This window comes from Drosophila miranda (assembly GCF_003369915.1).
Source record: "Drosophila miranda strain MSH22 chromosome Y unlocalized genomic scaffold, D.miranda_PacBio2.1 Contig_Y1_pilon, whole genome shotgun sequence".
Classification (NCBI taxonomy): domain Eukaryota; kingdom Metazoa; phylum Arthropoda; class Insecta; order Diptera; family Drosophilidae; genus Drosophila; species Drosophila miranda.
This window is the reverse complement of record NW_022881603.1, coordinates 48,009,315-48,034,751: the sequence shown is the minus strand read 5'-3', so window position 1 is coordinate 48,034,751 and position 25,437 is coordinate 48,009,315. Positions and strand designations below refer to the sequence as shown.

Sequence of the window (25,437 nt, the reverse complement as noted above, 5' to 3'; positions counted from 1 at the left end):
GGAACGTGGGCACTGTTGGTAGTCCCCACTGAAAACATCAGTGTCACATGGAGGAAGACGGCAACCGCCGGAGGTCGGCACTTGAATGGCCAGTTGAGGCGTGTGAGGGACAGTCGGGGGTTCGAGCTGATCGTTCAGTTCGGCAAGGCATTGCGCGTAGACCGCGTAGCAGTCATCGTACATCCCCTGGACGTCAGCTGCCCCCTCTGGATCTACTTCCGTTATCACCTCCACACAGGCCTCGAACTCCGCGTCCACCTTCGCCCACAGGCTTCGGAGTTGATCTCGATGGACTTGGGAGAGCGAGCGGGTTGGTGTGCTAGCATCTGGAGCGCTGAGCTTCTGGTCGAAGCGTGTCAGTCTGCTTGCAGCCAAGGCAAACTTAGACCGTGCGGAACTGGCGACCGATTGGGCCATAGTGCTCGGAACCGTGCGAGGGACGACCGTGGGGCATGTGGTGTGTGAGCCCTGGACGTGGTCGGACCTCGCTCAGCTGGGGCCGGACGGGAAGCTGTGGGCGTAGTGACTGAGCCGTTGGAGCTGGGTGGATGGGTCAAACTCAGCGAACTCCCCCGCATAAACTTCTTGCGAGATTTCTTCTCACCAGAGGGCATGGTTGGCTGATGGATTTGCGATAGCGCGTATCAGAGTCGCAAAGCAGGTGAGCGGAAATGGAGAAGTGGAAGTTGTGAACGACGAACCGTGGTTATGTGGCCTTGGCGGGAATTATCGCGAGTATTTATATAGTAGAGGTCGGGCACCGTGGCCGGAATATATAAATATAAAATACTACGATCAAATAAAAAACAAAGGGCAAACCAAGAGCGACTAATAAGGATGAGCAATGATATGGATGCACAAGGTACCCCTATATAGAGTCGGTTTGCAAACGAATGTTGAAAACAATATACCCTCGAAGTGCTGGGTAGCGCTACACTTGGCGTTCCGTTACGGTCAAGCGCGGCACCGAAAAATATTCTCCCACCAACAACAGCGCAAGCAAACGGTGGAGAAGCGAAAGCGAAAGGAAAAACGAAACGAATGCACCGCTGCTGCTGCTTGTATGTGTGTGCGTATGGATGTAAGTGCTATGTACCGTGGCTTGGGTTGACGACCCAACTTTTTGGCGAGAAGTAAAACAACGGTTAAAACGGTGGATGACCGTTTTATATGCAATATGTATAATTTTAAAATGCGTACGTATGTATGTATATGTAAGATAAATATATATGTGGTGCCGTATGTATGGATCGAGTCTTATCTTTGTTGGCAATATAATTAGTTAAATACGGAGACGCAGTGATTTATTTTCTCTATTTATAAAACCGAAAACCGATGGTGCGTTGAGCATGGAAAAAAAAAACAACAAACCAATTGCAAGCATATGAATTTATGATTGTTGTCAGCCGCTTGGATTGCGTTGCGATGTGTACATGTGCTTGTATGCATGTGCATATGTCAGCAACCAAAGCTCAGCTGGTAGCTGGAAGAGGAGGTTGACCGCAGGAGCTTGCTCGGATCAAATTAAACCTTTGGAGAAGTAGGTGGCCACAACCGTTGGCAGAACGAAGTATGGTTTAATTTGGAGCTAGAGCGAGAAATGAATACATATGTATGTACATATGTATGCCACGGGTACTCGGACTGGGATGGAAAACTCGCACAAAATCACTGCACTGGTGTTGGGCTTGCTTATCTTGAACTTAGAGCGATCTGCCGATGCTGGATGGGGTAAGCTTCTCCTTATGGGGAAGGCGAAGATCCGGCTCGAAGGACCAATGTTTGTAGGAGGGCGGATCACCAGGCGGCTTTCCAGCGACGAGTGGGAAAATATCCAAAAGAAGAAGTCAGAGTTGTTCCAATAAATATGTTCCTTGTATTTCGGTATATATGTATGTGGACTGTAGGTGCGCGTACAACTGCTGGCCTGAACAACTTACTTGAGTCCGGATCCTCCCGAACCTCCTGCTCCTGCTTCTCCTCCACGTGGTGCACTGGCTCAGACGAATCATATATTTCATCAGAAATAGTACACTCCATATCATTGACTGTATAATCAGAAATATTGTGAATATTGTCAGAAATGTTGTCAATATTCTCCTCAATATCGTGAGTTGTGGCCGACTCCTCCGTATGACCGTGCATATTGTTGTCAATATCCTCAATATCCTGAGTTGTGGCCGACTCCTCCGTATCACCGAGCATATTGTCAATATCCTCAATATCGTGAGTTGTGGCCGACTCCTCCGTATCACCGTTCATATTGTTCTCAATATCCTCAATATCCTGAGATATCATCAGAACAGAAATATTCTGCACCGGAGTAACAGGCTCAGCATATTTCGCGTGCGTCGTCCCCGCTGAATGGAATACATTATTAGAAGAATATAATATAAATGTAACTAATTTACTTACCCTTACGTTGATGGTCCAAATTAATCACTCCTGCTGCACTTATGTCGCAAACTTGGGCTCCACCGAACGACAACGTCATGTTGGCAATTTCCTGTGCTTTCGGGCTTTGCACTTTCCGGCCTTGCAGATGGTCCCAGTATATCCCGCATAATACATTAACAAGGGCACTGTCCACCCCGTCAATTCTTACACCTCCCAAATTAATGTACATCTTTGTTTTATTTTGTGTTCTTTATTTATGTTTTAAATAACGGGGCATGTATGGTTTTGGTATTTACTCATCGATAGTATTATAAGAAATACCAATGTACTCGATATGCCAACACACATTTATTCGAATACGACGATCAAGAAGGAAGAACCTTTACAGATATTTTATTGCTATACGATACGGACCGATAAATATCACATAATTCCGCGTCTAGTTTCCTGATTTCAACATGTATACAAATAAAAATAAAATAATTGTAAGGCAACATATATTAACCCTAACCGATCGAGATATTATACTGCAATTAGTTTTATGCGATATTATACTGCGATAGGTTTTATGCGATATTATACTGCGATAAGTCTGAGGCGAGTTATTCGAAGATCGACAAAAATAGAGAAAAGAGTGAAATAAGTTAATAAGAGTAACCCAAGAACCGCGCCAAGATGGATAAAAAGATAGATTCAGAAATGCATAAATTGTCGTTTCGATGAGGACATAAAGGAACTCAATCTGTTCGAGCCGTATCAGGACATAGAGGAAGATATGTTCGAGCCGTCGCAATTGTCGTGTTTCGATGAGGACATAAATGAACTCAATCTGTTGGAGCCGTCGCAATTGTCGTGTTTCGATGAGGACATAAATGAACTCAATCTGTTCGAGCCGTATCAGGACAAAGAGGCAGAGGAACATCTGCCGTGTGGACCGCTGGACCGGCTGGTTAGTACATTGCCTATGGATGTTGACGACGTCGACACTGAAGGTGAGTAGATTGTGGCAATTACATTGGAGCAGGTGAATCAGACTTTTCTTCCTCCAGGTATCGTCGGTAACGATGATCTGGTCAACGATATTGGTCGCCTTCAAGCGAGCAATGAATTGCACAAAGGTACAGGCCCCCGAAAATCTGGTAACGGACGCATTGGAAGAACTGAAAATGCAAGGAAACATAATGAATAGACGCATTAACATGACTGTAAATTTACAGAAACTAAGCGACTCAGAATTTTCCATTTACATGGATGAGTATCACATGCCGTGGTACCAATATGCAAAAAAAGGACCGGTACATAAATGGAAAATTCTTGCAGTCGCTGCAATCCCAATTAACGGGAATGAAATTCATTAATAATAATAATAATAATTTGTTTTTTATTTTATTTATTTTATGTAGTATGTATTATACATGTACTATACATAGTTAATGTATTTTCAGCTGTAGAATGTAGAATATTTTCAGCCTGTACAAGATTTTCAGCTGTAGAATGTAGAAAATTTCAGCCTGTACAAGATTTTCAGCTGTAGAAGCCTGTACAAGATTTTCAGCTGTAGAATGTAGAATATTTTCAGCCTGTACAAGATTTTCAGCTGTAGAATGTAGAATATTTCAGCCTGTACAAGATTTTCAGCTGTAGAAGCCTGTACAAGATTTTTAGCTGTAGTGTTCAATTTTTGTTTGTTGTTTGATTGATTTTTGAATTGATTGTTGTTGTTTGATTGATTTTGTTGCTCTGAAGGCTTGATCCACCGGTGACCAGGGACGCAGGATGGCTCTAAGCTATAGTATTTATTGTACGAGTAATAATCAACTAGCACAGCACTAGCATTTAACCCGTATTCAGAGCAGACTGTAAGTTTAAGTTAGTCTGAAATTGTTTTTATTAACATACGAATAATGAAATTGAACAAAACCCTTAATAATTTGTTGTCAGTAAGTAAGTAGTATATAATGGTTATATAGACAGTAAATATTGTATAAACGAATATCTTTACTGTATGTACCATTTTGTACCAGAGTAAATATTTTGTAGTTGCAAATGTTAGATTTATGCATTCTTGAATTTTCATTTCTTTTTCTTTTCGTTATAATAGTTTTATTATCTTTAATTGGTTTTCTGTTTTCTGTTTTCATTATGTTTTTTTTTGCATTTGATATGATTCGGTTCAAAATGTGTGTGTTGTTTACGCACATATTATGGTTAATGGTTCTTAATCTTGTTCGTTACTCTTTTATTACCCTTTTTGTATATCTTTTGTTTTATAAATTAATCTTTAGCTAAGCTGAGGAGCGTAGCGTATCGGATCAAATCAATCAAAAGTTGATGGGTCCAAGGGGCTAGCTAACGAGGCAGTCAATGGCAATGGCAATGGAAATCCAAATGGAAATTTATGCAAACCCTGCGGCAAAACTAAAAAAAAAACTAAACTAAAAACGCAGAATCATAGACGAGGGGGAACGTTGTGAGTTGCTGCGGACACCGCAACTCTACAGTTATACCCGATACTAAGTCAGTATGGCTCTCCTCCGGCAGACGCCTCTACAGATAATCGGTCTGGGCGTGACGTCGGGCGCTGCGTAGCCACTGCAAATTGATTTGTTCCTTTTGGCTACAAAAATGATCCGATCTGATCCAGATTCAGCAATCTGATAGATATGGTCATTATCTATGATTTTGCGTTTTTATACCCGATACTCAAAATGAGTATTGGGGTATATTAGATTTGTGGTAAAAGTGGATGTGTGTAACGTCCAAAAGGAATCGTTTCCGACCCCATAAAGTATATATATTCTTGATGAGCATCAATAGCCGAGTCGATTGAGCCCTGTCTGTCTGTCCGTCTGTCCGTCTGTCCGTCCGTCCGTCTGTCCGTCCCCTTCAGCGCCTAGTGCTCAAAGACTATAAGAGCTAGAGCAACGATGTTTTGGATCCAGACTTCTGTGATATGTCACTGCTACAAAAATATTTCAAAACTTTGCCCCGCCCACTTTTGCCCCCACAAAGGACGAAATTCTGTGGCATCCACATTTTTAAAGATACGATAAAACCAAAAATGCAGAATCGTAGAAGATGACTATATGTTCTAGAGTGTAAAATCTCAACCAGATCGTATAATTATTATAGCCAGAATCAAGAAAACAATTTCATTCTTTCTCGCTCTGTCTCTCTCTAACACACAGGTTTCATGGTCGGCTTTGCCAATTGCAAAATATGAGTTCAAGGATCTCAGAACCTATAAGAGCCAGAGCAACCAAATTTGGTATCCACACTCCTGTGATATCGGACCTTGACCGTTTCGTGTCCAAATTTCGCCACACCCCCTTCCGCCCCCGCAAAGGACGAAAATCTGGGGCATCCACAAATCTCAGAGACTATTAAGGCTAGAGTAACCAAATTTGGTATCCGTACTTCTGTTAGATCTCACTATAAAACGTATATCTCAGAATTTCGCCCCACCCCTTCCGCCCACACAAGGACGAAAATCTGTTGCATCCACAATATTGCACATTCGAGAAAACTAAAAACGCAGAATCATAGATAATAACCATATCTATCAGATTGCTAAATCTGGATCAGATCAGATCATTTTTATAGCCAATAGGAACAAATCAATTTGCAGTGGCTACGCAGCGCCCGACGTCACGCTCAGACTGATTTTCTGTAGAGGCGTCTGCCGGAGGAGAGCCATACTGACTGAGTATCGGGTATAACTGTAGAGTTGCGGTGTCCGCAGCAACTCACAACGTTCCCCCTCGTCTATGATTCTACGTTTTTAGTTTAGTTTTTTTTTAGTTTTGCCGCATGGTTTGCATAAATTTCCATTTGGATTTCCATTGCCATTGCCATTGACTGCCTCGTTAGCTAGCCCCTTAGACCCATCAACTTTTGATTGATTTGATCCGATACGCTACGCTCCTCAACTTAGCTAAAGATTAATTTATCAGTCGCCTGGGTGAGCAGCCGCTGGACGACTTCTGTGACCACCAGCGCTGCTTCCAGTTGCTGCTCGAGAGCGATCGTGTGGACATCAATGAGGCGGACAAGGCTGGCCTGGTGCCACTCTCCTATGCGGTCAAGTATCGCAACACAAAGGTGGCACAGAAGCTTCTACGGCAGGGAGCGTACATCGGGGCGAGAAGCGCGTTCGGAGATCTTCCCATACAGGAGATGGACCCGAAAGTGCTGGAGGAGCACTTCGATTCCTGCATCACCACCAACGGGGAGAAGCCCGGTGACCAGAGTTTCGAGATCATCATCAACTACAAGAATCTGATGAGACGCCAGCGAGAGTCGGACAAGCGAAGCATTGGCCATCCTCACCAATTGGAGGACGAGATGACTCCAATCGCATACATCGCCGATTCCAAGGAGCTGCGTTACCTGCTGCAGCACCCGCTAATCTCGAGTTTCCTCTTCCTCAAGTGGCACCGGCTCTCGGTGATCTTCTATCTGAACTTTCTACTTTACTCTCTCTTCACTGCCTCCATTATCACGCATACGCTCCTTAAGTTCCACGAAAGCGACCACACGGGACTGACTGCCCTCTTCGGCCTGTTCTCTTGGATAGGGATTGTGTATCTCATGATCCGAAAGGTCATACAGCTTGCCATGTCGCCGCTGCTGTACTTCAGGTCCATCACGAACCTGATGGAGGTGGCTCTCAGTGTCTTGTCGATCCTAACCTGCATGGAAGCCAGCTACGACAAGGAGACGCAGCGCATACTGGCCGTCTTCACCATTCTGCTGGTGTCCGTGGAGTTCTGCCTGCTGGTTGGCTCCCTGCCAGTACTCTCAATTTCGACGCACATGCTCATGCTGCGCGCCGTCTCCAGCAGCTTCATCAAGAGCTTTGCTCTCTACTCGATCTTTGTGCTTACGTTTAGTCTGTGCTCCTACATACTGTTTGGCAAGCCCCAGGTGGATTCCTCCTCTCCGAAGGACAGCACGCCAGAGCCAGCAATGGAGGGAGAAGATGATGGTCACTTCAACACATTCTCCGTGCCTAACAACTGTATGTACATATGCATCTACAGTGGGTACACAGCAAGGCAGGCGCGATTAGATACAGGCCAGCGCCGAGCAGCGTAGACACCCAGTACCCTGCCACCCTCCGAGGGAAACAGAGAGCGATGAAGGGGGATCTGTGTGTGCGCATCCAATGAATTAATATTTCATTCTAGAACGCAGTTGTCTGCGTTAGTTGGGCACACACACACATAGTACATATATGCTGTCAGCGTTCCCATTCAATCTACTCGACGGCTGATGCACGCCAGTAGCCCCAGCTGGAAACTCCCGCAGATTCTGGAACGCAGAGGATGCGGGCTATCGGCGACAGGGGAATACTACTAAGCAGAAAGAGAAGGCGAGTTCATATTATTGCCAATTTAATGCAAGAAAAATAAAGAGAGTGGAGTGGGCGATGCCAAAGGCAGAAGAAAGAAAGGCCGTAAACCAAAAGAAGAAGGCCTGTCTCGCTCTCTCTCTCGTGGGAATTGACTTTGAATTTCGAATATTTCGGTATCTATTTTCATTGCGGCCAAAAACGGAGAGACGATTCCGTGTATTGCGATGCCAGCATCAACGAAAATAGATGCCCAAATGGAAGTGCAAACATCTCTGAGGGGAGGGGTGGAGTGTCGGGCGTGTGGCCGTGTGTCTTCTGTCAGTGTGTGATTGGATACTGCTTGCTGCTTTCTGCTCGATGGCTGCCCCTAGAGCACGAGGTGCAGGCGTATCTGGAACACCAGCTGCTCGACGGTCTTCTTCAGGAGCGCCGCCAGGGACAGGATGAATCCCAGGAGGCTGAGGGAAAACAGGGGGTCATGAGGTCATGAGCACGGCAAAGAAGACGAGCGTCTCGTCGCCCCGGGCATTGTTCATGCGCCACAGCAACTGGCGCTGGATGGTGCGCAGCTTGAACTTGCTGTTCCACAATCGGTGGCGCTTCGAGCCGACGGTTTCGTTGAAGCCCACGGTCTTCTCGACCAGCCAGAACACCGCGCAGCACAGCAGTTGCAGCACCAGCAGCACGACCTTGACCACAGCGGTCTCCAAGACGAGGTGGTACAAGGCCACCATGCGCTGACGGTGCTCCGGCTGCATTGTGGAGAGCACGACTGCGCCGAGGGACTCCAGCGGGGAGACCCTGGGGGAAGGGCCGTCGGAGAGCTCCTCCCCCTCCGAGTCCGACTCGGTGCGCTCTACCGAGCTGAACTCGCTCTGGCTCTGACAGGTCTGGCTCTGACAGGAGCACGACTCCTCCTCTTGGTCCTCCTCGGTGGGCATCGAGTAGTCGCCCTCGTAGTCGCCCTCGTAGGGGGGGTCGTCGTAGTAGTCTCCGCGGCTGTCCGGAGAAGCGCCGCCTATCCAGAGGGAGCTCAACACGGGCGGTGGTCCCATCGAAGCCATCTGTGGCACAGCATTGAATCTGCAGGGGAGCCGGGGGTAAGTTATGTCCTCTGGGGAAGGGGAGTCTGGGCTGCTGCCGCTCACCCATCTGAATCCCCCATCGGAGGGAAGGTGGGGGGGTGAGCGTAACCTATTGGACCCATTGGGCGGGACAGCAGAGGACTGGTGTGGATTTGGCCTAGGAAGGGCATCGCATTGAGTCCATTCTTGTCGGCGGAACCTTCGGGGGGACCTGCAGCCCCGGCTGCTGCTGCTGGTCGGTAAAGACGAAGGATCCCATGGATCCGAAAATACCCCGCGAGCGGGTGAATGGGGAACGTGGATTGTTAATAGTTGGATTCATCTTATTCCAGCACATGTGAGGAAATATTCGTTCATGGCCTTTGTTTTGTATTTGTATTTTTATTTACTTTATGTTCCCTGTGCTTTCGATATTTGCTGCCGTTCTCTGTGTTGCGCCGCTCTCTCCAGATATTCGTACTGAATGATTTCCAGAGCCAGTTCTGAACGGCTCCAAGTGATAGTTCAGGGCCCACTTCGATGTTGTGTTTCGAATCACAGGTCAGGTGACGTACTTTCCCTGGGCAGAGCTGCGACTTGCAATAGTTGATCGGCTTTGTTGGTTTGGGATAGGACTTGCGATAAATACCATGCCACCATACTCCTTGGTGTGGCCGAAATGTTGGCTACCATTCTGGGATTAAGGAGTTAAGGGTTAAGGGTTAAGGAGAGTGGGGGAGGGGGGGGTATATTTTTGCTTGGCTTTACATCTTCCTTAAGCTGCTGTTTTGTGTCACAGCCAACCTGTCATTTGTACATTGAATTGCTGCTCGAGAGGTCTCTTTGGAGTCCTCTGTTCCCCGTGTACAAATGTACATAAAATCACAGGAAGCACTTAGGATTAATAGGGGGCACTCATCCCCCTCTACTCCCTCTCCCCTTTTTGGTGGTGTCATGGGTTAAGCATTTGCTGTGTTCGGCATTCAATTTGTGGCTTGATTTCTTACCTTTTATGATGCGCTATACGGCTGTAATCCATGTAGGACATGCACTTTGTTTATCCATTCAAAGGCGCTAAAGAGGGTAGTCCTGTAATCCAAAAGGGCATCCAGTATATCCAGAGCGAAGGTTAATCCATTCGATGGAGCGCTCAAGCAGACCAGCCAGGCGGTTGACCAGAAGCTTAACGAGGCTTAAAATTTCCAAGAGTCCGCCAGCCGGCAAGTGTCATTGCAGTCCCTCCAGTCGACTCCACTCCAGTCCAGTTTTTTCCCAAACTGTGCGACGTGAATAACTTTGATGATTTCTTGGCCCAAAGGCGCCCACACAATATAAATACTCCTCCCTTTTTTGTCAATAAGTTTATTTTCAGTCGTTACATTTACGAATAACAGGCGAGTTTTTCTACTCAAATCAAATATTAAAATTAAAAAACGAAACAGTTATTGGTTGATGTCCTTCAGCTTCTCTGGATCAGTCTACTCAAGCCAAATCAAATATTAAAATTAAAAAACGAAACAGTTATTGGTTGATGTCCTTCAGCTTCTCTGCATCCGTCTTGGCGGCCCACAAGCGGCACCCAATTTTTTTATAGTCATCGCTGCACATGACTATCGCCCTCAAATACTCGGCCGGCACCCCAGTTTCCTCTGATAGTCTTAACATGGTCACTTTTTATACCCGATACTCAAAATGAGTATTGGGGTATATTAGATTTGTGGTAAAAGTGGATGTGTGTAACGTCCAGAAGGAATCGTTTCCGACCCCATAAAGTATATATATTCTTGATCAGCATCAATAGCCGAGTCGATTGAGCCCTGTCCGTCTGTCCGTCCGTCCGTCCGTCTGTCCGTCCGTCCGTCCGTCCGTCCGTCCGTCCGTCCGTCCGTCCGTCCGTCCGTCCGTCCGTCCGTCCCCTTCAGCGCCTATTGCTCAAAGACTATAAGAGCTAGAGCAACGATGTTTTGGATCTAGACTTCTGTGATATGTCACTGCTACAAGAAAATTTCAAAACTTTGCCCCGCCCACTTCCGCTCCCACAAAAGACGAAAATCTGTGGCATCCACAATTTCGACGAAACGAGAAAACCAAAAACGCAGAATCGTAGAAGATGACTATATCTTCTAGAAAGCAAATTCTGAACCAGATCGTATAATTATTATAGCCAGAATCAAGAAAACAATTTCATTCTTTCTCGCTCTGTCTCTCTCTAACACACAGGTTTCATGGTCGGCTTTGCCAATTGCAAAATATGAGTTCAAGGATCTCAGAACCTATAAGAGCCAGAGCAACCAAATTTGGTATCCACACTCCTGGGATATCGGACCTTGACCGTTTCGTGTCCAAATTTCGCCACACCCCCTTCCGCCCCCGCAAAGGACGAAAATCTGGGGCATCCACAAATCTCAGAGACTATTAAGGCTAGAGTAACCAAATTTGGTATCCGTACTTCTGTTAGATCTCACTATAAAACGTATATCTCAGAATTTCGCCCCACCCCTTTCCGCCCCCACAAAGGACGAAAATCTGTTGCATCCACAATATTGCACATTCGAGAAAACTAAAAACGCAGAATCATAGATAATAACCATATCTATCAGATTGCTAAATCTGGATCAGATCAGATCATTTTTATAGCCAATAGGAACAAATCAACTTGCAGTGGCTACGCAGCGCCCGACGTCACGCTCAGACTGATTTTCTGTCTCTCTCGCACGCACTCTTTGTCGTGTCGTTTAATATTAGCGGCGTCTGCCGGAGGGGAGCCATACTGACTTAGTATCTGGTATAACCGTAGAGTTGCGGTGTCCGCAGCAACTCACAACGTTCCCCCTCGTTTTTTTTATTAATTGAGTTTGAATCGTGTGTAGATTCTTTGGCGGATCTCTTTAGTGATAGTGTTACTTTTTTTTATCACTGTAGGTTATTACGCACTGTAACTGTCACTACGACAATTGATCGTCTTAAAAAAATTCACTTTTAACTGAGATAATACCGAATACGCCAGTTAAATATGCGACACTCGAGTTTAAGTTTTAAAAAAGATTTATTTTTTCACTTAAACTTAGCGTACAATGGTTAGTTAGTTTCCCCGACGATGACTAAGGTCAGATGTCTTAAACGGAATTAACTTGGGTGAATTCTCCGACGGTGTCGCGATTGACGTTTGTCTTGAACAGAACTGCATTGCCTCCTTAGATGTAGACTATTTATATTACGATGCTCCGATTGGGATTCGGAGGCGTTGGCTTCGGCTTCGGCTTCGGTGATGGAGTACGTGACTAGATCGATATGTGGGAAGGGCGGCTTTTGATGAAAGGCTTCCGCTGCGTATGAGCGGTGTTGCATTACTTGGGGATGGCTAAGAATAGGGCCTATGATTGGTGAGCTAGGATGGCGTGGTTCTTGAGAATCGTTTAGTAATTGATCTCTGGAGAGTGGCGTGATTCTAGTGCGGCTGGATACGCGGCATCTATTGTTTTATGTTCGACTTCTAGCTTAGGGTGTTTGTTTACATTGCCGGCTATCGGCTACAAGTGATCCACTTCGAGCGTGGGATTGTTTATGGGATTCGAGGCTGAGGGTGTTAGATTGTTTATAGTATGTGGGTGCAGGGTAACAGACATCGATAAGGGTATGCGGAGCATGGACTATAGATATGTCACTATATATATATTGTATTAAATTTATTTCTCTTTTTTTTAGAGAAGGAAATATTTTTATACCCGATACTCAAAATGAGTATTGGGGTATATTAGATTTGTGGTAAAAGTGGATGTGTGTAACGTCCAAAAGGAATCGTTTCCGACCCCATAAAGTATACATATTCTTGATCAGCATCAATAGCCGAGTCGATTGAGCCATGTCTGTCTGTCCGTCTGTCCGTCCGTCCGTCTGTCCGTCTGTCCGTCCCCTTCAGCGCCTAGTGCTCAAAGACTATAAGAGCGAGAGCAACGATGTTTTGGATCCAGACTTCTGTGATATGTCACTGCTACAAGAATATTTCAAAACTTCGCCCCGCCCACTTCCGCCCCCACAAAAGACGAAAATCTGTGGCATCCACATTTTTAAATATACGATAAAACCAAAAACGCAGAATCGTAGAGGATGACTATATGTTTTAGAATTTAAAATCTTCACCAGATCGTATTATTATTATAGCCAGCATCAAGAAAACAATTTCATTTTTTCTCGCCCTGTCTCTCTCTAACACACACGTAGCATAGGCGGCTTTGCTTAGAGTAAAACAGCGCCTAGATCTCAGAGACTACAACAGCTAGAGCAACCAAATTTGGTATCCACACTCCTAATATATCGGACCGAGACGAGTTTGTTTCAAAATTTCGCCACACCCCCTTCCGCCCCCGCAAAGGACGAAAATCTGGGGATGTTCAAAAATCTCAGAGACTATTAAGGCTAGAGTAACCAAATTTGGTATCCGCACTCCTGTTAGATCTTACTATAAAACGTGTATCTCAAAATTTCACCCCACCCCCTTCCGCCCACACAAAAGACGAAAATCTGTTGCATCCACAATATTGCACATTCGAGAAAACTAAAAACGCAGAATCATAGATAATGACCATATCTATCAGATTGCTGAATCTGGATCAGATCAGATCATTTTTATAGCCAATAGGAAAAAATCAATTTGCAGTGGCTTCGCAGCGCCCGACGTCACGCTCAGACTGATTTTCTGTCTCTCTCGCACGCACTCTTTGTCGTGTCGTTTAATATTAGCGGCGCCTGCCGGAGGAGAGCCATACTGACTTAGTATCGGGTATAACCTTAGAGTTGCGGTGTCCGCAGCAACTCACAACGTTCCCCTCGTTTTTTTTATTAATTGAGTTTGAATCGTGTGTAGATTCTTTGGCGGATCTCTTTAGTGATAGTGTTACTTTTTTTTATCACTGTAGGTTATTACGCACTGTAACTGTCACTACGCCAATTGATCGTCTTAAAAAAATTCACTTTTAACTGAGATAATACCGAATACGCCAGTTAAATATGCGACACTCGAGTTTAAGTTTTAAAAAAGATTTATTTTTTCACTTAAACTTAGCGTACAATGGTTAGTTAGTTTCCCCGACGATGACTAAGGTCAGATGTCTTAAACGGAATTAACTTGGGTGAATTCTCCGACGGTGTCGCGATTGACGTTTGTCTTGAACAGAACTGCATTGCCTCCTTAGATGTAGACTATTTATATTACGATGCTCCGATTGGGATTCGGAGGCGTTGGCTTCGGCTTCGGCTTCGGTGATGGAGTACGTGACTCGATCGATATGTGGGAAAGGCGGCTTTTGATGAAAGGCTTCCGCTGCGTATGAGCGGTGTTGCATTACTTGGGGATGGCTAAGAATAGGGCCTATGATTGGTGAGCTAGGATGGCGTGGTTCTTGAGAATCGTTTAGTAATTGATCTCTGGAGAGTGGCGTGATTTTAGTGCGGGTGGGTACGCGGCATCTATTGTTTTATGTTCGACTTCTAGCTTAGGGTGTTTGTTTACATTGCCGGCTATCGGCTACAAGTGATCCACTTCGAGCGTGGGATTGTTTATGGGATTCGAGGCTGAGGGGGTTAGATTGTTTATAGTATGTGGGTGCAGGGTAACAGACATCGATAAGGGTATGCGGAGCATGGACTATAGATATGTCACTATATATATATTGTATTAAATTTATTTCTCTTTTTTTTAGAGAAGGAAATATTTTTATACCCGATACTCAAAATGAGTATTGGGGTATATTAGATTTGTGGTAAAAGTGGATGTGTGTAACGTCCAAAAGGAATCGTTTCCGACCCCATAAAGTATACATATTCTTGATCAGCATCAATAGCCGAGTCGATTGAGCCATGTCTGTCTGTCCGTCTGTCCGTCCGTCCGTCTGTCCGTCTGTCCGTCCCCTTCAGCGCCTAGTGCTCAAAGACTATAAGAGCGAGAGCAACGATGTTTTGGATCCAGACTTCTGTGATATGTCACTGCTACAAGAATATTTCAAAACTTCGCCCCGCCCACTTCCGCCCCCACAAAGAACGAAAATCTGTGGCATCCACAATTTTAAAGATATGAAAAAACCAAAAACGTAGAATTGTAGAGAATGACCATATCTTTAAGACTGCGGAAGCTGAATTGGATCGTATTATTAGTATAGCCAGCATCAAGAAAACAATTTCATTTTTTCTCGCCCTGTCTCTCTCTAACACACACGTAGCATAGGCGGCTTTGCTTAGAGTAAAACATTAGCGCCTAGATCTCAGAGACTATAAAAGCTAGAGCAACCAAATTTGGTATCCACACTCCTAGTATATCGGACCGAGACGAGTTTGTTTCAAAATTTCGCCACACCCCCTTCCGCCCCCGCAAAGGACGAAAATCTGGGGATATTCAAAAATCTCAAAGACTATTAAGGCTAGAGTAACCAAATTTGGTATCCGCACTTTTGTTAGATATTACTATAAAACGTGTATCTCAAAATTTCGTCTCTGAGATTTGTGGATGCCCCAGGTTTTCGTCCTTTGCGGGGGCGGAAGGGGGTGTGGCGAAATTTGGACACGAAACGGTCAAGGTCCGATATCACAGGAGTGTGGATACCAAATTTGGTTGCTCTGGCTCTTATAGGTTCTGAGATCCTTGAACTCATATTTTGCAATTGGCAAAACCGACCATGAAACCTGTGTGTTAGAGAGAGACAGAGCGAGAAAGAATGAAATTGTTTTCTTGATTCTGGCTATAATAATTATACGATCTGGTTCAGAATTTGCCCTCTAGAAGATATAGTCATCTTCTACGATTCTGCGTTTTTGGTTTTCTCGTTTCGTCGAAATTGTGGATGCCACAGATTTTCGTCTTTTGTGGGAGCGGAAGTGGGCGGGGCATAGTTTTGAAATTTTCTTGTAGCAGTGACATATCACAGAAGTCTGGATCCAAAACATCGTTGCTATAGCTCTTATAGTCTTTGAGCACTAGGCGCTGAAGGGGACGAACAGACGGACAGACGGACGGACGGACAGACGGACAGACAGACATGGCTCACTCGACTCGGCTATTGATGCTGATCAAGAATATATATACTTTATGGGGTCGGAAACGATTCCTTCTGGATGTTACACACATCCACTTTTACCACAAATCTAATATACCCCAATACTCATTTTGAGTATCGGGTATAATAATGCCATAAATTGGATAAACAATCCAAGCACAGTTTGCCAAAAAACAGACTTTATGGACAAGCAATTTAGTTTAGTGTTTATTTCTTTGGACGTTGACATGCAATGACTGCATCTTTCAAGAGGCGATGCAGTTACTGCACCGTCAAGTGGACCGTGTGACACCAGCAGAAGGCTGTTACGCGCGGATCCCAGGCAAAACGCAGCCTCCTCCCGCCCAACCGACCGAGGGGCGCTGCCGCATGACGCGCGGTGCGTAGCCGAACCAAACGCGAACATGCAAGAAAGATAGCTATTAGACTAACATTCGACGAAAATTAGTACTAAACTTACTAAGAAACTAAGCATGCAATCAAAATACAAATACCACTACAGTTACTAATTAATAGAAAGGTGTGTAAGGATTAATAATTTAATAAGAGGAAGAGAATTAGTGGTGGATATAATATGGTAGAGGGAATTATAATCCGAGCATAAGACCCTAAACGGTTCATGCAAGTAATAATTCGATCTACAAAGTGGAAGGAACAACGGTATAAAATTTCTAGTCAGTCTAATAGGAATCGTGAAGTTTATGCGGCTCAACAGATCAGGGCTGTCTATGTCACCCCTGATCAAGTTGTGCATAAATATCACACCAAGCATTTTTCAACGATTAACTAAGGATGGGAGGTTTACTAATAGTAGTCTACTAGAGTAAGATGGGAGTCTTACACCCGCATCCCAGTTAAGGCCCCGCAGAGCAAAGAGTAAAAAGTTTTTCTGTACTGATTCTATACGGTCCTGGTGTACTTTGTACTGAGGGCACCATACACAGGAGCCGTATTCTAAGATCGGACGAACAAGCGAGGTATAGAGAGTCTTTGTTATATAGGGGTCGTCAAATTCCTTTGACCACCTCTTTATAAACCCAAGCACGCCAATGGTCTTATTTACCATGGTAGAAATGTGTTCGGAAAACTTTAACTTGGGGTCTAACATAACACCCAGATCATCCACCAGGGTAATTCTCTCAAGAGAACCACCAAATAGGCTGTAGGGAGCCAACAAAGGGCTAGAACGATGAAATGTCATAACTTTGCATTTCGAGGCATTAAGGTGTAACAAGTTTGCACAACACCATGACTGAAAGTTATTGAGATCGGATTGTAAGCGAGAATGAAATGAAATGTCCTTGTACAGGACACAGAGTTTAACATCATCCGCATACATAAGTACTCGAGAGTATGTTAATACTGAAGGTAAGTCATTAATAAAGAGTGTGAAGAGTAGGGGCCTAGATGGCTGCCTTGTGGTACTCCCGAAGAAACCTTTACTGGTAAAGAGAGGGAGTTTTTGAAGAGGACTCTTTAAGACCTAGAACAAAGATAGCTAGAAATCCATCTCAGGAGGTTGGGCGGAAACCCTAAGAGGTCAAGTTTATGTGCTAAAAGGGAATGGTTTACAGAGTCGAATGCTTTACTAAAGTCGGTGTAAATAACATCCGTCTGTAAGTTACCTTGAAAGCCTTTAATAATGAAAGAGGTAAACTCTAACAAGTTCGTGGTGGTTGATCGCCGCCTTATAAATCCATGCTGAGTTGGAGATATAAGTGACTTGCAGAGATGTTGCAAGTGCGGAGTTAAAACCTTCTCAAACATTTTAGGAATAGTGGATAACTTTGCTATACCTCTATAATTTTTTGCATCAGACTTGCTACCTTTTTTATGGAGAGGAATTATAAACGATTCCTTCCAGATCGGGGGGAAGCAAGAAGAATCAATGGATAGGGTGAATAGTTTAAGCAAAGGTCCCCACAGAGCCTCGGCGCAGTACCTGAGTACACAACCTGGAACCCTGTCTGGACCCGGTGAAAACACCGGCTTAACTAGTCGAAGATCATGAAGTAGGGAACATTCATTTAACAAGGGACTGAAAATGCCGTTCGACCTCGGTAAACCGTATGGGTACGGATGACCAGAGTAGCTTTCCTCAGAATAGGTGGTTTGGAAGAATTGGGCAAAAAGATCAGCAATTGCCTGATCATTATTTGCCGACGTATTACAAAATGATAGCGAGGATGGGTGTGCGGACGTTCTACGCTTTCTGTTTACGAAGCTGTAAAACTGTTTAGGGTCCTGAGAAAAACGTATCCTGCATCGAGATAGGAAGTTCTTATAGCATTGAGCATTAAGAACTGAAAAGTTTGACCGAGCTAATACATAGCGAGAGTGAGAAGTAGGAGAACCCACTTCTTGAAATTTTTTATAAAGTCTTGATTTTAAGTTTTTTAGACTGGATAACTCTTTGGTAAACCAAGGGGGTTTTCCAGATCTAGTCGGACAAGAAAGCGGGACACAAGAATCGAAAAATGTGCCAAGAGCATTGTAAAAAATGTTTGTGCCTTTTATGATATCAGTGCACAAGTACAAAGCGGACCAATCAAAATCCCTAATGAGGTTATTAAGCTTCGCAAGCTCGGCTTTACGAAAGCAGCGGACACGTTCGGGCAGCCTACTCGACCGATCCAATACAGTTGGTCCTATATCTAGCGACACCTCGAAAGTAGGGTGGTAGGCGTCTTCAGGTATAGTGAGCGGAAGGGCTCGGGTTAACAACACTATGGTCGGATCCGATACAAAGCACAGATCAAGCAATCGACCCAAGGAATTTTTCACATGGTTGACTTGAGACAGGGATAGGTCAAGCAAGCCGTCAACAAAGTCATGTCGTGACATGGGCACTAGGATACTAGACTCGTTTACCGAAGACCAAACAGTTCCTGGCAAGTTGAAGTCACCAAGAACTATCATACGATCTTTATCAGATAGCGAGGAAGAAACAGCGGTTAAAGCGGACAAGTGCTGCTCATAAATTGAAATATCCGAAGAAGGTGGGATATACGAGCAAGTAATGAATATAGCGAAAGCGGGAAGAATCAGTTTTACACACAGGAATTCCAGTTCCTGTTGAACTTGGACTGTGAAGTGTTCCGACGTGAAGTAAGAGTCCACTGCAATTAGAACCCCCCCTGCCCGTCGAGACGAACGGTCCTTTCTAAAAGTTGTGTACCGACCTGCCAAAACCTCGGAACTAAGAATGTCCGGCTTTAACCAGGTTTCAGTAAACACAATAACGTGGGAAGCAAATGCAACACTATCCCGGAAAAGAATGCTGAGCTTACTACGCAAGCCTCTTACATTCTGATAGGTTACTAAAAGAGATGTTAGTTTTTTGGAAAGGTGGAAGCAAGACGGGAAGTTGAGGAAGAGGAAGTTGAGGTTGAGGGTGGCACACTGGAAAAATTTGGAAGGGATATGGGGGGCCTATTCTTCTTCTTAGCCTTAAACTCCTTCACCACCAAGTGCTCCGGCCAAAATTTGGCGGAGCAAATGGTGTCAAATTGAGTTGGGAAGATAGGCCTCTTACATTCTGATAGGTTACTAAAAGAGAAGTTAGTTTTTTGGAAAGGTGGAAGCAAGACGGGAAGTTGAGGAAGAGGAAGTTGAGGTTGAGGGTGGCACACTGGAAAAATTTGGAAGGGATATGGGGGCCTATTCTTCTTCTTAGCCTTAAACTCCTTCACCACCAAATGCTCCGGCCAAAATTTGGCGGAGCAAATGGTGTCAAATTGAGTTGGGGAGATGCTTATCTTAAGCGAGGCTATCTCCCTGGCATAAGAGAAGTTAAATTTCTCCACCTTTAAACCCACGGCTTTTATTTTGCTTTGAATAAAAGCAATTACATCATTAGATGTGAGGTCAGGGGCCAGCCGTGAAACAAAAACTTGTCGTTTTGGTGGGACTCCCACCAGTGGTTTAGTCACCACAGGCCTAGTACCTGTGGTGGCAATATCCGGAGGGCCGGAACGTCTATTTACTGGTGGGATCGGGATAGACGGGACAACTAGCGAACTTGCGGACACCACGGACACGGACGCTGCAGACGTACTTGGCTGCACATTCTTCGAGGCGATGAATTCGGCTACCGAATCTGCATCGCCAGCAGCTGTCGTTGCCCTTGGAGTGGCAAACGAGATCAACTGCTGCACACTTGGAGTGGTCGGAGTCAGTTTTTCGGCGGCGCACGGCTGAGTGACGGTTGGCAATTGCAGATCCCGCGGAGTGACCTTTTTGCGCCTCGGAGACTCATTCAGCAGTTTTAAACCTCTAAACTGAGCCTCCATGGCTAGGAGCCGATCGTGTTGGTTTTTAAAACCAACGGTCAGCTCCTTAAAGCCACTCCGCGTCTGCCTCATGAAAGCCACCATGTCTTTCTCCACCGCACGGCATGCCTCGCAACTGTAATGCAAGCCATTACGTTTGGCTATAGCATCACTCACGAGGCCAGAAAATCCAGCGCATTTTGCGTGCACTACGCTGTCGCAGAGCCAGCAGGGGACATTCGGCTGATCGTGGGTGATTTGCTTCTTACAGCTTTTTTTGGCACAGACCACAGCGTATTCCATTTTATTATTTATTTATTTACTATTATTTGCAAAACAAATTGGTATCAGCGGAATTGGTAAAAAAAGAGAGCAGAGTGGAGAGCGGTTATAGCGAGAGCTACTAAGCAGAGAGCGCTATTGCTCAGAAAGTTTAAAGAGCGAGAGAGAAAGAACAGTTATTGAAGTTGAGGTGATAGCGAGAGAGTGATAAAACAACAAAAGCTACCAGACGAGAGCGGACTGCAATGCAATGCGTACTCACTCACTGCAACAACACAAACACAAACACAAGCACAAGCCGACGACGAAAAATAAAAAGTTAAACAATGTTTTAACACAAATCAAAAGGCATGCACTCGCGTAAATGAATAGGTTTCCAGATTGTTGTCTGGTTAGAAAGTATAATTAGAATTTAGTAAGGAAAACACCGGCTGTTTATTCAAAACAAAAGGAAAAAATGCGGAGCGTAAAACAAAAACACGTCTGATCACTACGAAAGATAATCGGAAGATGATTACTCTGCTCTCCTCCTCCCACGCAGCTAGAGGGTCTCTCGATCTGATCACATCACGTATTCGGGAAGGGTATGGTAAAATATCATGTGAGAATGTTATAGCAGTGTAAGACAGTACGTGTATAGTATAAATTATTGACAGACGATCAGAGAAACGCGGCTGATCCTGTGCAGCTGGACATATACATATTCAGTTTATCGCGTTAAAAACTTTACATTAATCACGTCTGTCCCCCTTCTACTTACTCTTTCCGAAGTGTTGTCATTTGCTGATTTCACTTTTGCAGCTGCACCAACACAAAGAACTTTAGTAGAGGATTCGGTGTGCAACTCAGAGCCAATTTTGTTGGGCAATTTCCTAGGCTCCAGCTCTCTCAGTCTCCAAATTCCAGATGTTCCCACAGACAGAAAGAAGAACAGGGCTGAAAGGTTTATAAATATAAATTCACTCAAAGAAAAAATGAGAAGTCGAAACAGTTTTCGAATCGCGAATGAAGATAATCTCATTATTATTTTTCTTTTAAAACTAGTAATAATGTCGTTGGACTCCCTTTCCTTTGTGACACACTTTATTCTCAAATTCCAGAGTGATACGAGTACTTTTTTTTTACCAGTGTTATAGTATATACATATGTGAGCTCCAAGAGAAGGGGGATTAAAATTCCACTCCAGACTCCGTATACTCTGTGATTTCGACTGGTTTCCGTAGATGAAGCAAATGTTTAAGAGTTTAAGGGCAATTTGTGTTTTCCGAAGCTTTTCGCAATAAGTATAGATTACCTTGACTACATCAATATTTCTGAAAGTAGTGCTCTTAATTGCTAGGGTCAGATGCGACTGAGAGAGGAGTTGCTCACTTTTGAAATCGTTTGCTGTTAAGTTTTCTGTTAATTATTGTGATATTACGCCATTCTGTCAACCGATGTCTTAGTAAGACTTTGGGTCGAGCTTCAGCTTGGACAAACAATGAAGTTGTTTGTCAATTGCTTGGGCAAATACTCGTACTCAGGTGGAAAAACAAATACCAGAATGGGGAAGAGGTTAAGATGGGAGACAAGAAAATATCAAATAAAGGGCCAATTAAGGAAGGTGATTGTGCGATTCTGTTTATCTTATCAACGACAAATTTTGACCCCAGGGGCGTCATTTACAATCCTCAATTTGTTTGCATACTAAAGCCGAAGAGCTACCTACAAAAGAGAAGACGATGTTTCCTGATTCCCAATTCGTAGGCTATTGATAAACAATCAGTGGGGGAATATTCAAATTAGCCAGGTCTCATGTGTGATTAGCCGATTTCTCACACATTTCAAGCATAAAAGCAGACAGCAGACAGAACGGAACAGAACAGAACAGAACACAACAGAGCGGAGAAGACGTTGAGCTGACGGCTGGAGGGATCAGATCCCACAGAAGAAGCCGCCTTGAAATTTACGAAAAGAACCGCCTATAAATCGCAAGATTTCAGCACTGCCCAGGGCTTTATCTAAAGCTCCATTCGGAACAGTATTCAAAGCATAAAGCGTAACCAATTGATTGCTAATTGATATTGATGTGTCGATTATATTATGATTATTCTTTATGATCGTTAAAATTTGATATACCAAAAGGCGAGCGAGATCGAACACCAAACTTGATTCAAATTTGTAGATCACTTTGAACAATCAAGCCACTCCCTGAGTACTTCTCAGGCCTTGTTTTACCTTGTCTTCAGTTGGATTGTTATAATTTAATAACTACACGGGAGGGCAAATTAAGTCTGTAGTTCGGGTACCACAAAAACCACTTAAAGACGCTTTCTTTAATTGTCCCCAAAACGAAGATTTGGTTTTTATTTTTCGAGAAACCTGTGGGATAGCTTTCGGCTGCGGATGTGGCTGTGACTATGGCTCTGACTGTGGCTCTGCCTCCAGCTGCTGGCCAGCTCCATGGACAGACAGTCATTTGTGTGAAAATCATCGTAGCAAGAAGCGTTGTCAAATACCGTTTTTTGCGGGGGTCGGTCCAATCTCATGCTTTTGTTTCGGCCATTTCAAGATCTGTACAGAAACCGTCTGTTGGGTCAGACCTCCCTCCATTGACCAGAGCAGAGCTCTAACAATGCGGGTTCTGGCATCATTTTCATAGAAACGGCATTAGAAGTTACTCATACGCAGCGTGGGTTGGATAAGATTAACGAAAGCCCACATAGACATAGCTCATCCTCCCCATTCTCACTTGACTCTTTGCAGACAGCAGAATGAGCTCTAACAACTGCGGTTTCATCGATCCGCAGGGCCAGTTGAGCGCAGCCCTCGCTAATCGGGACATACGGGAATTCCACACTGCCCTGGAGAGCGGTGCCCAGGCCAATCGCCAGGACGATCGAATGCCTCTCAGGTGGGCTCCTGCATTCAGCTGCTGCTCGAGTACGGAGCCTCTCCGAATTTGGTGGATCAGGGCGAGTTCACGCCCCTCCACCATGTGCTGAAGAATAGAAAGATTGAGGCAGGCACTAAGCTGGAGCTGATCCGACTTTTCCTGAAACAACCACAGTTGGACATTGACAGCTATCGGAACGGGCAGGTACGCCAGATGCTGAGGGATCAGTATCCGGCCGTTGCCGGAGCTGCGCGAGGCGGGAGCAGAGATCGACTGCGAGCGACTCCTCCGCACGCTGCGGGATGGAGATGAGAACCAGTTCGAGCAACAGTTCGCGGAGTACCACCAGAACGTCAGCGGAAACGCAGACAACCAATGCAATGCCAACCAGGAGGAGTATCAGTCCCTGCTGGCGGAGAGTATCAAGCGGGGCAAGCAGCGAGCATTTGAGGCCATCCTCGAGACGGGCATCAACATTAATCCTTCAAAATTAAGCGACATCAGCCCTGTGGAGTTGGCCGTAATCTGGGGCAACCACAGGGCGCTAGAGAAGCTGTTGAAGCATCCGCAGCTGAGGCTGACATCGCATTCCAAGCTGCTGAACGCGGTTATCAGTCGCCTGGGTGAGCAGCCGCTGGACGACTTCTGTGACCACCAGCGCTGCTTCCAGCTTCTGCTCGAGAGCGATCGTGTGGACATCAATTAGGCGGACAAGGCTGGCCTGGTGCCACTCTCCTATGCGGTCAAGTATCGCAACACAAAGGTGGTACAGGAGCTTCTACGGCAGGGAGCGTACATCGGGGCGAGAAGCGCGTTCGGAGATCTTCCCATACAGGAGATGGACCCAAAAGTGCTGGAGGAGCACTTCGATTCCTGCATCACCACCAACGGGGAGAAGCCCGGTGACCAGAGTTTCGAGATCATCATCAACTACAAGAATCCGATGAGACGCCAGCGAGAGCCCGGGCAGTCGGACAAGCGGAGCATTGGCCATCCTCACCAATTGGAGGACGAGATGAATCCAATCGCATACATCGCCGATTCCAAGGAGCTGCGTTACCTGCTGCAGCACCCGCTAATCTCGAGTTTCCTCTTCCTCAAGTGGCACCGCCTCTCTGTGATCTTCTATCTGAACTTTCTACTTTACTCTCTCTTCACTGCCTCCATTATCACGCACACGCTCCTTAAGTTCCACGAAAGCGACCACACGGGCCCTCTTCGGCCTGTTCTCTTGGATAGGGATTGTGTATCTCATGATCCGAGAGGTCATACAGCTTGCCATGTCGCCGCTGCTGTACTTCAGGTCCATCACGAACCTGATGGAGGTGGCTCTCATTGTCTTGTCGATCCTAACCTGCATGGAAGCCAGCTACGACAAGGAGACGCAGCGCATACTGGCCGTCTTCACCATTCTGCTGGTGTCCGTGGAGTTCTGCCTGCTGGTTGGCTCCCTGCCAGTACTCTCAATTTCGACGCACATGCTCATGCTGCGCGCCGTCTCCAGCAGCTTCATCAAGAGCTTTGCTCTCTACTCGATCTTTGTGCTTACGTTTAGTCTGTGCTCCTACATACTGTTTGGCAAGCCCCAGGTGGATTCCTCCTCTCCGAAGGACAGCACGCCAGAGCCAGCAAAGGAGGGAGAAGATGATGGTCACTTCAACACATTCTCCGTGCCCATCGAGGCGCTCATCAAGACGATTGTGATGCTCACGAGAGAATTTGATGCCGGTGACATAAAGTTTGACAGCGTCTACACTTACCTGATCTTCCTGCTCTTTGTGTTCTTCATGACCATTGTGCTGTTCAATCTCCTGAATGGTCTGGCTGTCAGCGATACTCAGGTGGGTTTATATATCCTTTTCTTCCTCGGCTTTATCCAACTGTTTTCTCCCCTCTCTTTTCCCACAGACCATCAAGGCCCAGGCGGAACTGAACGGCGCCATTGTCCGCACCAATCTGCTGACACGCTACGAGTCACCGGTTCAATCGTAATTTTCTTCATGCTTTTCTTGAGTTTCACGCCCTCGTGGCTTTTCCCACACTTGGGACCCCACTAGGCAGAAAAGCGAAAGGAGAGAAAATCTTCACTGATGAATCGCCTGATCGGATCGGATGGGCTGTTATATACTCACAACACATACTCATT

At 45.3% G+C, this 25,437-nt stretch overlaps 2 protein-coding genes across 2 annotated transcripts; one reads left to right on the top strand and one right to left on the bottom strand.

Moving 5' to 3' along the window:
- Positions 1-8,229: 8,229 nt before the first annotated feature.
- On the bottom strand, positions 8,230-9,043 carry LOC117191713. The gene is made up of 3 exons (XM_033396501.1): positions 8,902-9,043; positions 8,365-8,836; positions 8,230-8,307 (listed from the first exon to the last, which is right to left on the bottom strand). The coding sequence occupies exons 1-3, from the start codon at positions 9,006-9,008 to the stop codon at positions 8,230-8,232; spliced, it is 657 nt and encodes a 218-aa protein (XP_033252392.1). The 5' UTR covers positions 9,009-9,043.
- A 14,278-nt stretch (positions 9,044-23,321) lies between these two features.
- On the top strand, positions 23,322-25,283 carry LOC108158873 (transient receptor potential cation channel protein painless; the record flags this gene model as incomplete). Its single annotated transcript, XM_033396500.1, is given in 4 exon segments — positions 23,322-23,524; positions 23,526-24,497; positions 24,499-25,132; positions 25,200-25,283. Coding segments are annotated over 4 exon segments (1,893 nt in total), but the record flags the coding sequence as incomplete, so codon positions are not given.
- Between the last annotated feature and the right edge of the window lie 154 nt (positions 25,284-25,437).